The sequence below is a fragment of the Oncorhynchus masou genome, chromosome 24, assembly GCF_036934945.1.
Source record: "Oncorhynchus masou masou isolate Uvic2021 chromosome 24, UVic_Omas_1.1, whole genome shotgun sequence".
NCBI lineage: Eukaryota > Metazoa > Chordata > Actinopteri > Salmoniformes > Salmonidae > Oncorhynchus > Oncorhynchus masou.
This window is the reverse complement of record NC_088235.1, coordinates 99908456-99923012: the sequence shown is the minus strand read 5'-3', so window position 1 is coordinate 99923012 and position 14557 is coordinate 99908456. Positions and strand designations below refer to the sequence as shown.

General features: G+C 49.2%; 1 protein-coding gene across 2 annotated transcripts in view; it reads right to left on the bottom strand.

Moving 5' to 3' along the window:
- The window catches only part of LOC135513125 (pituitary adenylate cyclase-activating polypeptide type I receptor-like), a 76283-nt gene that overhangs the window by 50843 nt on the left and 10883 nt on the right, over positions 1–14557 (bottom strand). Inside the window, exon 3 of one of the 2 annotated variants that reach the window (XM_064935855.1) lies at positions 10391–10473. The exons of the other annotated variant lie outside the window; for it this stretch is intronic. Within the exon in view, the coding sequence (XP_064791927.1) occupies positions 10391–10473 (83 nt within the window). The remainder of the gene's footprint in view (positions 1–10390; positions 10474–14557) is intronic. 2 annotated transcript variants of the gene reach the window in all.

The window sequence follows — 14557 nt, the reverse complement described above, 5'->3', positions numbered from 1 at the left end:
CTAATGAGAGAGGATCAACTCTCTCTCTCTCTCTCTCTCTCTCTCTCTCTCTCTCTCTCTCTCTCTCTCTCTCTCTCTCTCTCTCTCTCTCTCTCTCTCCCTCTCTCTCTCTCTCTCTCTCTCTCTCTCACTACAGTCTCTACATCAAAGGCCTGCAGCCTGTCATCAATTAAAACAGGCTCAAAGACGGACGACTTCACATCTCATTCATAATAAAACACTGTATAGCTTTTGGGGAATTGTTTTCAGGACCAGTTGCCACAGCTGTGATGTCACAACACTTTCTGATTGATGTAACAAAGAGTGGCTATTTCATGGTTATGAAGAGTCATGTCTGTTTGTCATGCAGAGGATCCAACTGGCCTAATATATTGTTTTAAAACCTGGTCTGGTCACCTCATGGAGATCCTAATTTCTCATTATATGGGTCACCCTGACTTGTGTATTGCAACAAGACGAGAACATGACATGCTGGTGCCATTTCCGGACTAAATCCTTAGAGAATACTGTGGATAGCATGCTGCTGCCTTGTGCTATTTCTACTTTAGGCTGGATTGAGGACCTCCTCATGTTCAAATAAGCCAGATATTTAGCATTGTGCTAATTGCACCCCACCTATAGTAATGAAAAGGCACTCAGCCTGTCTGTATTCAATAATGTTTTGTGAAAGGGGATCATGCTATTGTGTGTGTGTGTGTGTGTGTGTGTGTGTGTGTGTGTGTGTGTGTGTGTGTGTGTGTGTGTGTGTGTGTGTGTGTGTGTGTGTGTGTGTGTGTGTGTGTGTGTGTGTGTGTGTGTGTGTGTGATACTCTGTTGGTCGCTTGTATGATCAGTGCTATTAGCACTCTGCTCTGTATCAGTGGAGGAGGATGGAGGGATAGATGAATAAAGTGATACTTTCTCTTTTTCTCTTTCTCCCTGTCTCTCTCCACCTCTCTCCCTCTCAGTCTCTCTCTCCCTCTCCCTCTCTCCCTGTCTCTCTCTCTCCCTCTCTCTCCCTCCCAGTAATTATTTCTCTCTCTCTCTCTCTCTCTCTCTCTCTCTCTCTCTCTCTCTCTCTCTCTCTCTCTCTCTCTCTCTCTCTCTCTCTCTCTCTCTCTCTCTCTCTCTCTCTCTCTCTCATTGTCTTTCCTTCCTTCCTTTATCTGTCACGCCCTGATCTGTTTCACCTGTCCTCGTTATCTGTCTCCACCCTGTGTTTCCTGTCCTCTGTGCCAGTTCATCTTGTTATCCCCAGTGTATTTATCCCTGTCTGTTTCCTTCCACCCCCTCCAGGTGTATTTATCCCTGTGTTTCCTTCTCTCTGTGCCAGTTCATCTTGTTATCCCCAGTGTATTTATCCCTGTGTTTCCTGTCCTCTGTGCCAGTTCATCTTGTTATCCCCAGTGTATTTATCCCTCTCTGTCTCTCTGTGCCAGTTCATCTTGTTAGTGTATTTATCCCTGTGTTTCCTGTCTCTCTGTGCCAGTTCATCTTGTTATCCCCAGTGTATTTATCCCTGTGTTTCTGTCTCTGTGCCAGTTCATCTTGTTATCCCCAGTGTATTTATCCCTGTGTTTCCTGTCTCTGTCTCTCTGTGCCAGTTCATCTTGTTATCCCCAGTGTATTTATCCCTGTGTTTCCTGTCTCTCTGTGCCAGTTCATCTTGTTATCCCCAGTGTGTTTATCCCTGTGTTTCCCTGTGTTTCCTGTCTCTCTGTGCCAGTCTCTGTTTTCCCCCCAGTGTATTTATCCCTGTGTTTCCTGTCTCTCTGTGCCAGTTCATCTTGTTATCCCCAGTGTATTTATCCCTGTGTTTCCTGTCTCTCTGTGCCAGTTCATCTTGTTATCCCCAGTGTGTTTATCCCTGTGTTTCCTGTCTCTCTGTGCCAGTTCATCTTGTTATCCCCAGTGTATTTATCCCTGTGTTTCCTGTCTCTATGTGCCAGTTCATCTTGTTATCCCCAGTGTATTTATCCCTGTGTTTCCTGTCTCTCTGTGCCAGTTCATCTTGTTTTCCCCAGTGTATTTATCCCTGTGTTTCCTGTCTCTATGTGCCAGTTCATCTTGTTATCCCCAGTGTGTTTATCCCTGTGTTTCCTGTCTCTCTGTGCCAGTTCTCTCTGTGCCAGTTCATCTTGTTTTCCCCAGTGTGTGTTTCCTGTCTCTATGTGCCAGTTCATCTTGTTATCCCCAGTGTGTTTTCCTCCCTGTGCCAGTTTCTTGTTTTCCCCAGTGTCCCTGTGTTTCCTCTGTGCCAGTTCATCTTGTTATCCCCAGTGTGTTTATCCCTGTGTTTCCTGTCTCTCTGTGCCAGTTCATCTTGTTATCCCCAGTGTATTTATCCCTGTGTTTCCTGTCTCTATGTGCCAGTTCATCTTGTTATCCCCAGTGTATTTATCCCTGTGTTTCCTGTCTCTATGTGCCAGTTCATCTTGTTATCCCCAGTGTGTTTATCCCTGTGTTTCCTGTCTCTATGTGCCAGTTCATCTTGTTATCCCCAGTGTATTTATTCCTGTGTTTCCTGTCTCTCTGTGCCAGTTCATCTTGTTATCCCCAGTGTATTTGTCCCTGTGTTTCCTGTCTCTATGTGCCAGTTCATCTTGTTATCCCCAGTGTGTTTATCCCTGTGTTTCCTGTCTCTCTGTGCCAGTTCATCTTGTTTCCCCCAGTGTATTTATCCCTGTGTTTCCTGTCTCTATGTGCCAGTTCATCTTGTTATCCCCAGTGTATTTATCCCTGTGTTTCCTGTCTCTCTGTGCCAGTTTGTCTTGTATGTTAGTCAAGTCAACCAGTGTGTTTTTTCCGTACTCCTCTTGCTATTCTCTTTTTGCTAGTCCTCTCGGTTTTGACCCCTGTCTGACTCTGGACTACTTTCCCAGATCATCCTGCCTGCCCTAACCTTGTTCCTGCCTGCCCTAACCTTGTTCCTGCCTGCCCTGACCTTGTTCCTGCCTGCCCTGACCTTGTTCCTGCCTGCCCTGACCTTGTTCCTGCCTGCCCTGACCTTGTTCCTGCCTGCCCTGACCTTGTTCCTGCCTGCCCTTACCTTGTTCCCTGCCCTGCCTGACCTTGTTCCTGCCTGCCCTTACCTTGTTCCTGCCTGCCCTGACCTTGTTCCTTCCTGCCCTGACCTTATTCCTGCCTGCCCTGACCTTGTTCCTGCCTGCCCTGACCTTGTTCCTGCCTGTCCTTACCTTGTTCCTGCCTGCCCTGACCTTGTTCCTGCCTGCCCTTTGGTACCGTTTGGACTCTGAACTGGTATTGACCCTTTTGCCTCTCCTGCCTTACCCTATTGGAATAATAGATAATGTAAGACTCCAACCATTTGCCTCCAGTGTCAGCATCTGGGTCTCGCCTTGTGTCATGATCAGTCTCTCTCTCTTCCTCTCTGACTCCTCTCCCTCTCTCTCTCTTCATTCACATTCCTCACAACACAACACACACAATGTTGCTGAAGCCACTGAAAAATTAATCCTGAAGACTTCACGTGTAAGGTTGGGTGGATACAGTATTTCCAAGCCTGTATCTGTGTTTAGTACCAGTGATTATAGATTATACAGTGTCTCCTGTAGGGAGGAGACCATTACTTACAGGTGATAGTGACAGCTTTACTATACAGTAGATATCTCACCATCACCATTGGATTTACAACATCAGATACTATATAAAATCTGTGGGAAGACTCCAAGACTGCTGAGATACTTATCTTATAGTAAACATCATGTATATAGTACATAGCTTAACCGTTAATGGCTGAGGCAGGGTATTCGACTACAGCCTGTTCCTTCTTGTTTTGAAGGCCAAAGTCTGGTCACATGGTGACCTGTGTACACTGTTACATCACTCAGACCTCAGAGACCCAGGAATCCATCAGCTGAACATTCATGTGAGTTTATGATCCCCGTGAGGGGCGGTACAAATACAGGGACATGGTTTGTATTGTCAGAGGTACACACCTGATCTGGTTTGTGAGAGGGCTGGAATTAGATTGAGGAAAGAGCTAAGTGTGTGCTCTTCTATTTTTCAATCTTTCCTTCTCTCACTCCTCTCTGACCTTCACTCTTCCTCTCTTCCCCTCGGGCCTCACTTTCAGATGTTTAGTGGCTGCACTTGTCTTCCATTTCGCCATTTCTCATACACAGATAGCTCTCGGTTTTGTTGTAATGCTGTTTACAATATTGTTCCCTCAAAACGTTCAGTCGGGATATATGATATCTCTGCACTGATTGCATTCCAGAAAGGACATGATGTGATACAATATGCTGTATTGTAGTGGTCATCTGGTCAGAAGGGAGGGAAACAAAATAGATGATGGAGAGAGGAAGGGGGGGCAAGATATGGTCACACTTTATTTGGATTGTACCGTATAGATGCTGTACATGTCACGCCATGACCATAGAGAGCCATTGTTTCTCTATGGTGTAGTAGGTCAGGACATGACTGGGGGTATTCTAGTTTATTATTTCTATGTGGTGTTCTAGTTTATTTTTCTATGTTGGTGATTTGTATGATTCCCAATTAGAGGCAGCTGGTAATCGTTGTCTCTAATTGGGGATCATATTTAGGTAGCATTTTTCCCACCTGTGTTTGTGGGATATTACTTTGTGTTTTGTGCATATGCACCACGTAGTCACGTTTCATTGTTAGTTTATTCGATTTATTGTTTTGTTTTGCTAAATGTAACTTTATAATAAATATTTGGAACTCAACATCCGCTGCGCCCTGGTCCGTCTCTCCTCACGAACGTGACAGAATATCCCACCTACCAAGGATCAAGCAGCATGCTACAATGGGGAAAATAAATTGGACCTGGGAAGAAATAATGGAAGGACAGGAGATCCTTCCTTGGCAGGAGTCACAGAGGACGCAGGAAGGACGGCGACGACGCCAGGGACCGCGGCCACAGAAACTCCAATAATGTTTTTTTGGGGGGGGGGCACATGGAGCTGGCGGCTGAGCAGAGGGAAGAGCCAAAGACCACCTGGGAGGAGATAGAGAGGTGGTCAGTCAACCCAAGGGGAGAACCAGAGCCCGTCTGGGATTCGATGGAACAGTGTGAGGAGGGATACCGGAGAATGGAGTTGGCGAGGAGTATGCGGCAACGCAGGCGTTTGGAGGAGCGTGTCATCAGTCCGGTGAAACATGAGCCGGCTCCACGCTTCTGACCTCCAGTGCGCCTCCCCAGTCTGGTACGTCTTGTGTCTCCTCCTCACACTCTCCCTGAATTGCGTGTCTCCAGCCCGGTACGTCCTGTGCCTGCTTTCTGCACTCGCCCTGAAGTGCCAGAGACGGTCTGCGAGGCATTGGGGAGGATAGGAGAGAGTGAAATGAGGGAGATTTTGTGCAAGTGCGTTCTGCTCAACATCCGACCAGGGGATCCGGTTAGCAGTCTGGTGCAACTTGGGCTGGCTCCACCCTTCTGGTCTCCAGTGCGCCTCCCCAGTCTGGTACGTCCTGTGTCTCCTCTTCGCACTAGCCCTGAAGTGCATGTCACCAGTCCGGTACCACCTGTGCCGGCTCCACGTATCAGGCCTCCCCAGTCTGGTACGCCTCCCCAGTCTGTCACCAGTCCGGTACCACCTGTCCGGCTCCACGTGTCTCCTCTTCCCAGTCTGGTACGTCGCCCTGAAGTGCATGTCACCAGTCCGGTACCACCTGTGCCGGCTCCACGTATCAGGCCTCCAGTGCGCCTTCCCAGTCCAGTACGTCCTGTGCCAGTTCCACGCACTCTCCTTGAAGTGCATGTCACCAGTCCGGTACCACCTGTGCCGGCTCCACGTATCAGGCCTCCAGTGCGCCTTCCCAGTCCAGTTCCACGTCCCTTGAAGTGTGTGTCCAGTTCCACACCGGCTCTCAGGCCTCCAGTGCGCCTTCCCAGTCCAGTAGTCCTGTGCCAGTTCCACACACTCTCCTTGTGTGTCACCAGTCCGGTACCACCTGTGCCGGCTCCACGTATCAGGCCTCCAGTGCGCCTTCCCAGTCCAGTACGTCCTGTGCCAGTTCCACACACTCTCCTTGAAGTGTGTGTCACCACCTGTCCGGCTCCACGTACCACCGCCTTCCCAGTCCAGTACGTCCTGGCTTCCACGAAGTGTGTGTCATCAGGCCTCCAGTGCGCCTCCAGTCCCTTCCCAGTCCAGTACGTCCTGTGCCAGTTCCACACACTCTCCTTGAAGTGTGTGTCACCAGTCCGGTACCACCTGTGCCGGCTCCACGTATCAGGCCTCCAGTGCGCCTTCCCAGTCCAGTACGTCCTGTGCCAGTTCCACACACTCTCCTTGAAGTGTGTGTCACCAGTCCGGTCCACCACCTGTGCCGGCTCCACGTGCCATCAGGCCTCCAGTGCGTGCCTTCCCAGTCCAGTACGTCCTGTGCCAGTTCCTGTGCCACACTCTCCTTGAAGTGTGTGTCACCAGTCCGGTACCACCTGTGCCGGCTCCACGTATCAGGCCTCCAGTGCGCCTTCCCAGTCCAGTACGTCCTGTGCCAGTTCCACACACTCTCCTTGAAGTGTGTGTCACCAGTCCGGTACCACCTGTGCCGGCTCCACGTATCAGGCCTCCAGTGCGCCTTCCCAGTCCAGTACGTCCTGTGCCAGTTCCACACACTCTCCTTGAAGTGTGTGTCACCAGTCAGGAACCCCCTGCGGTCCACAGTCCGGAACCTCCTGCGACGGTCGACAGCCCGGAACCTTCAGCGACGGTCTACGGTCTTGCCCAGTATGGGCACGTCGTTTCGCCCGGCGCCATGGCCGGATCCGTGATCTGGGCGGGGGCTACGACCTGCACCAGAGCCGCCGCCGACATTAATCTCCCCCCTACCCTCTCCAGTTGGTTTCAGGTTGTCCGGCTGGAGTCCGCAACTTTGTGGGGGTGCTGTCACGCTCTGGTTCTCTATGGTATAGTAGGTCAGGGCATGACTGGGTTTTTTTCTAGGTTTATAATTTCTATGTTGGTGCTCTTGGTATGGTTCCCAATTAGAGGCAGCTGAGGTTTGTTGTCTCTACTGAAGGGTTCCCTGTCTCCAGCTGCTGTGTGGGATATTGTTTTGAGTTAGTGCATGTAGCACCTCTGATGTTACGGTTCGTTGTTTGTTTCTTTTTGTTTGGAAGTTTCGCTTAAATAAATATGTGGAACTTTAATCACGCTGCGCCTTGGTCCGTCTCTCCACACAACCGTGACAGAAAGAGGTTTGGGAATATGTCTTAATATAAACAGTGTAGTTATTCCCTCCGCAAGGCATTCAAACAAGTGAAATGCCAGTACAGGGACAAGGTGGAGTTGCACCCCCCTATCCACACCGAAGGGACAGCAGTGGAGAAGGTGGAAAGTTTTAAGTTCCTCGGCGTACACATCACAGACAAACTGAAATGGTCCACTCACACAGACAATGTAGTGAAGAAGGCGCAACAACGCCTCTTCAACGTCAGGAGGCTGAAGAAATTTGGCTTGTCACCCAAAACCCTGACAAACTTTTACAGATGCACAATCGAGAGCATCCTAATGTGGTTGTATCACAGCCTATCACAGCCCTCAACCACAAGGCTCCAGAGAGTGATGCGTCCTGCACAACGCATCACCTACCTGCCCTCCATGACACCTACAGCACCCGATGTTACAGGAAGGACAAAAAGATCATCAAGGACATCAACCACCCGAGCTACTGCCTGTTCACACCGCTACCATCCAGAAGGCGAGGTCAGTACAGGTGCATCAAAGCTGGGACCGAGAGACTGAAAAACAGCTTCTATCTCAAGGCCATCAGACTGCTAAACAGCAATCACTATCTCAGAGAGGCTGCTGCTTACATTGAGACCCAATCACTGGCCACTTTAATAAATGGGTCACTTTATACAATGCACTGTAAATAATGCCACTTTAATAATGTTTACATATCTTACATTACTCATATCACATGTATATACTGTATTTCATACCATCTATTGCACCTTGCCTATGCCTCTCGGCCATCGCTCATTGATATACTTACATGTACATATTCTCATTCAGCCTTTAGATGTGTGTGTATTAGGGAATTGTTAGATTACTTGTTAGATATTACTGCACTGTCGGAGCTAGAAGCACAAGCATTTCGCTACACTCGCATTAACATCTGCTAACCATGTGTATGTGACAAATAAAATAGGATTTTGATTTGATTGAAAAATAATGGTTCTGTTCTGGAACAGTATGGATTACTTTTGTTCCAGGATCTGTTTCTGTTCCTTGAAAAATTGCATTATTTTCCACTTTTTGGTTCTGTTCCCTAAACCCGTTCCAAACCATGGTTGATAAGCAACTACTTTTTGGTTCTGTTCCCTAAACCCGTTCCAAACCATGGTTGATAAGCAACTACTTTTTGGTTCTGTTCCCTAAACCCGTTCCAAACCATGGTTGATAAGCAACTACTTTTTGGTTCTGTTCCCTAAACCCGTTCCAAACCATGGTTGATAAGCAACTACTTTTTGGTTCTGTTCCCTAAACCCGTTTCAAACCATGGTTCATAAGCAACTACTTTTTGGTTCTGTTCCCTAAACCCATTTCAAACCATGGTTGATAAGCAACTACTTTTTGGTTCTGTTCCCTAAACCCGTTTCAAACCATGGTTCATAAGCAACTACTTTTTGGTTCTGTTCCCTAAACCCGTTCCAAACCATGGTTGATAAGCAACTACTTTTTGGTTCTGTTCCCTAAACCCGTTCCAAACCATGGTTGATAAGCAACTACTTTTTGGTTCTGTTCCCTAAACCCATTCCAAACCATGGTTGATAAGCAACTACTTTTTGGTTCTGTTCCCTAAACCCGTTTCAAACCATGGTTGATAAGCAACTACTTTTTGGTTCTGTTCCCTAAACCCGTTTCAAACCATGGTTGATAAGCAACTACTTTTTGGTTCTGTTCCCTAAACCCGTTTCAAACCATGGTTGATAAGCAACTACTTGCAAAGGTTACGATTAGGGTTAGGTTTAGAAGAAGGGATAAGGTAAGGGTTAAGTTTAGGGTTAGGATGAGGATGAGGGTTAAGGTTAGGGTTATTGCTAGGGTTAGGGTTAGGGTTAGGGTTAGGTTTAGAAGAAGGGATAAGGTAAGGGTTAAGTTTAGGGTTAGGATGAGGATGAGGATGAGGGTTAAGGTTAGGGTTATTGCTATTGTTAGGGTTAGTAGATAGTTAAAATCTTGTTGACAGTTAATGAACGTCTGAACATCTAAAAACCATATAAATGGGACTAACCAAATAAAGTGTTACCCCAGATACTGTATATACCTCGAAGTAGTCAGGACAAGTCTTGCCTTGTCTACCACACCAATAGCATATCATGATGATAGCATAAACACTAAGGCCTGTTAGCTACAAGTAAGGAAGCGAGTTTGAGGAAACCCGACAGCTTGTGTAGTGGATCTGATTGATTTGGCAATATGTTGAAGGAGACCTTAATATTTAGACTGGTCTCTCATGCCTCTTTTCCATTGCCCCGTATCTCACTCTCCCCCTTCTATTTCTCTCTCTCTCTCCCCCCTTCTATCTCTCTCTCCGTCTCCCTCTCCTATCTGTACCTCTCTCTCCCCCTTCTATTTGTATCTCTCTCTCTCCCTCTTCTCTCTCTCTCTCTCTCCCTCTCCCTCTCCCTCTCCCTCTTCTATTTGTATCTCTCTCTCTCCCTCTTTCTCTCTCTATCTCTCTCTCCCCCCTTCTATCTGTATCTCTCTCTCTCTCTCTCCCCCCCATTCTATTTGTATCTCTCTCTCTCCCTCTCTCTCTCTCTCCCCTTCTATCTCTCTCTCCCCCCTTCTATCTGTATCTCTCTCTCTCCCCCTTCTATTTGTATCTCTCTCTCTCTCCCTCTTTCTCACTCTCTCTCTCTCACTCTCCCTCTTCTATCTGTATCTCTCACTCCCTCTTTCTCTCTCTCTCTCTCTCTCTCCCTCTCCCTCTCCCTCTTCTATCTGTATCTCTCTCTCTCCCTCTCCCTCTCCCTCTTCTATGTGTATCTCTCTCTCCCGCCTTCTATTTGTATCTCTCTCTCTAACTCTCCCCCTTCTATCTCTCTCTCTCTCTCTCTCTCACTCCCTCTCTCCCTTCTATCTCTCTCTCTCCCTCCTTCTATTTGTATCTCTCTCTCTCCCTCTCCCCCTTTTATCTCTCTCTCTCACTCCCTCTCCCCCTTCTATCTCTCTCTCTCTCTCACTCCCTCTCCCCCTTCTATCTCACGTGATCCTGTCCTAGTGATAGATGGGGTTGGATCAGGCTAGGGAGGACAGTAAAGGTATGCAGAGAGATACAGAAACAATGTACACTTGATTTAGAGTGGAAAGAGGACACACAGTATTTCAGGGGGGGGGGGGGTCTTAACTGACTTGCCTGGATAAATAAAGGTACAAAAAATAAAAAAAATAAAAGTGTACTCTACCGTCAACTGTGTCTAACTGGTTGCCGTGTGGTTTTCGACGTGTCCTTGCAGCTCTGAGAGAGATCATGTCAGTGGAAGTATAACTGTGATGATGCGGAAACAAGGCAGAGAGGCAGGGGTATCATGGTGTGCAATGTGCCGTGCAAATGCCAAGAGCAGAGCATGAAAGACAAATCTCCATACAGACACACGGCCACACACACACACAAACCACACACACACACAGTATATACACACAGTCATATCCACAGAGAAGAACTGGATTTTATTCATGATTTATAGCTTTGCTATTATGGGTATACATTTTAATAGAATCATGTAGATAGTTCCACTGTTTGTATTTTTTGCTATCTCACTCACTCGTGCTCCCTCCATCATTTGACAAAAGGGTTTTGAGGCGAGGTGGCGAAATGGTAATAAATAAGGTGTTGACGTGTAGCCTGAATTCCTCTTTCCCTTCCCTCCTCTCCTCCACTTCCCTCCTCTCCTCTCCTGTCTTTGTTGCCCCCATTAGCTGGCTTTTAATTAGAGTTTCAGGGCTCAGCCATGTTCAGCTCTGGGCTCAGATATGTCTAGCTGTCACCTAATCACCCCCAACAACCACCTCTACCCAGCTACTGTTCCCTTACCCTCCTCCATCACTGTAGTGTACCTCTACCCAGCTACAGCTCCCTTACCCTCCTCCATCACTGTAGTGTACCTCTACCCAGCTACTGTTCCCTTACCCTCCTCCATCACTATAGTGTACCTCTACCCAGCTACTGTTCCCTTACCCTCCTCCATCACTGTAGTGTACCTCTACCCAGCTACTGTTCCCTTACCCTCCTCCCTCACTATAGTGTACCTCTACCCAGCTACAGCCCCTTACCCTCCTCCATCACTATAGTGTACCTCTACCCAGCTACTGTTCCCTTACCCTCCTCCATCACTATAGTGTACCTCTACCCAGCTACAGCTGCCTTACCCCCCTCCATCACTGTAGTGTACCTCTACCCAGCTACTGTTCCCTTACCCTCCTCCATCACTACGGAACGACTTGATTAGTGTAGTGTCAACAACGTAGCCACTGCCAGCTAGCCTACTCCAGCAGTACTGTATCATTTCAATCATTTTAGTCAATAAGATTCTTGCTACGTAAGCTTAACGTTCTGAACATTCGATAAGTGTAGTCCACTTGTCATTCCAATCTCCTTTGCATTAGCGTAGCCTCTTCTGTAGCCTGTCAACTATGTGTCTATCTATCCCTGTTCTCTCCTCTCTGCACAGACCATACAAACGCTCCACACCGCGTGGCCGCGGCCACCCTAATCTGGTGGTCCCAGCGCGCACGACCCACGTGGAGTTCCAGGTCTCCGGTAGCCTCTGGAACTGCCGATCTGCGGCCAACAAGGCAGAGTTCATCTCAGCCTATGCCTCCCTCCAGTCCCTCGACTTCTTGGCACTGACGGAAACATGGATCACCACAGACAACACTGCTACTCCTACTGCTCTCTCTTCGTCCGCCCACGTGTTCTCGCACACCCCGAGAGCTTCTGGTCAGCGGGGTGGTGGCACCGGGATCCTCATCTCTCCCAAGTGGTCATTCTCTCTTTCTCCCCTTACCCATCTGTCTATCGCCTCCTTTGAATTCCATGCTGTCACAGTTACCAGCCCTTTCAAGCTTAACATCCTTATTATTTATCGCCCTCCAGGTTCCCTCGGAGAGTTCATCAATGAGCTTGATGCCTTGATAAGCTCCTTTCCTGAGGACGGCTCACCTCTCACAGTCCTGGGCGACTTTAACCTCCCCACGTCTACCTTTGACTCATTCCTCTCTGCCTCCTTCTTTCCACTCCTCTCTTCTTTTGACCTCACCCTCTCACCTTCCCCCCTACTCACAAGGCAGGCAATACGCTCGACCTCATCTTTACTAGATGCTGTTCTTCCACTAACCTCATTGCAACTCCCCTCCAAGTCTCCGACCACTACCTTGTATCCTTTTCCCTCTCGCTCTCATCCAACACTTCCCACACTGCCCCTACTCGGATGGTATCGCGCCGTCCCAACCTTCGCTCTCTCTCCCCCGCTACTCTCTCCTCTTCCATCCTATCATCTCTTCCCTCTGCTCATACCTTCTCCAACCTATCTCCTGATTCTGCCTCCTCAACCCTCCTCTCTTCCCTTTCTGCATCCTTTGACTCTCTATGTCCCCTATCCTCCAGGCCGGCTCGTTCCTCCCCTCCCGCTCCGTGGCTCGACGACTCATTGCGAGCTCACAGAACAGTGCTCCGGGCAGCCGAGCGGAAATGGAGGAAAACTCGCATCCCTGCGGACCTGGCATCCTTTCACTCCCTCCTCTCTACATTTTCCTCCTCTGTCTCTGCTGCTAAAGCCACTTTCTTCCACTCTAAATTCCAAGCATCTGCCTCTAACCCTAGGAAGCTCTTTGCCACCTTCTCCTCCCTCCTGAATCCTCCTCCCCCCCCCTCCTCCCTCTCTGCAGATGACTTCGTCAACCATTTTGAAAAGAAGGTCGACGACATCCGATCCTCGTTTGCTAAGTCAAACGACACCGCTGGTTCTGATCACACTGCCCTACCCTGTGCTCTGACCTCTTTCTCCCCTCTCTCTCCAGATGAAATCTCGCTTCTTGTGACGGCCGGCCGCCCAACAACCTGCCCGCTTGACCCTATCCCCTCCTCTCTTCTCCAGACCATTTCCGGAGACCTTCTCCCTTACCTCACCTCGCTCATCAACTCATCCCTGACCGCTGGCTACGTCCCTTCCGTCTTCAAGAGAGCGAGAGTTGCACCCCTTCTGAAAAAACCTACACTCGATCCCTTCGATGTCAACAACTACAGACCAGTATCCCTTCTTTCTTTTCTCTCCAAAACTCTTGAACGTGCTGTCCTTGGCCAGCTCTCCCGCTATCTCTCTCAGAATGACCTTCTTGATCCAAATCAGTCAGGTTTCAAGACTAGTCATTCAACTGAGACTGCTCTTCTCTGTATCACGGAGGCGCTCCGCACTGCTAAAGCTAACTCTCTCTCCTCTGCTCTCATCCTTCTAGACCTATCGGCTGCCTTCGACACTGTGAACCATCAGATCCTCCTCTCCACCCTCTCCGAGTTGGGCATCTCCGGTGCGGCCCACGCTTGGATTGCGTCCTACCTGACAGGTCGCTCCTACCAGGTGGCGTGGCGAGAATCTGTCTCCTCGCCACGCGCTCTCACCACTGGTGTCCCCCAGGGCTCTGTTCTAGGCCCTCTCCTATTCTCGCTATACACCAAGTCACTTGGCTCTGTCATAACCTCACATGGTCTCTCCTATCATTGCTATGCAGACGACACACAATTAATCTTCTCCTTTCCCCCTTCTGATGACCAGGTGGCGAATCGCATCTCTGCATGTCTGGCAGACATATCAGTGTGGATGACGGATCACCACCTCAAGCTGAACCTCGGCAAGACGGAGCTGCTCTTCCTCCCGGGGAAGGACTGCCCGTTCCATGATCTCGCCATCACGGTTGACAACTCCATTGTGTCCTCCTCCCAGAGCGCTAAGAACCTTGGCGTGATCCTGGACAACACCCTGTCGTTCTCAACTAACATCAAGGCGGTGGCCCGTTCCTGTAGGTTCATGCTCTACAACATCCGCAGAGTACGACCCTGCCTCACACAGGAAGCGGCGCAGGTCCTAATCCAGGCACTTGTCATCTCCCGTCTGGATTACTGCAACTCGCTGTTGGCTGGGCTCCCTGCCTGTGCCATTAAACCCCTACAACTCATCCAGAACGCCGCAGCCCGTCTGGTGTTCAACCTTCCCAAGTTCTCTCACGTCACCCCGCTCCTCCGCTCTCTCCACTGGCTTCCAGTTGAAGCTCGCATCCGCTACAAGACCATGGTGCTTGCCTACGGAGCTGTGAGGGGAACGGCACCGCAGTACCTCCAGGCTCTGATCAGGCCCTACACCCAAACAAGGGCACTGCGTTCATCCACCTCTGGCCTGCTCGCCTCCCTACCACTGAGGAAGTACAGTTCCCGCTCAGCCCAGTCAAAACTGTTCGCTGCTCTGGCCCCCCAATGGTGGAACAAACTCCCTCACGACGCCAGGACAGCGGAGTCAATCACCACCTTCCGGAGACACCTGAAACCCCACCTCTTCAAGGAATACCTAGGATAGGATAAA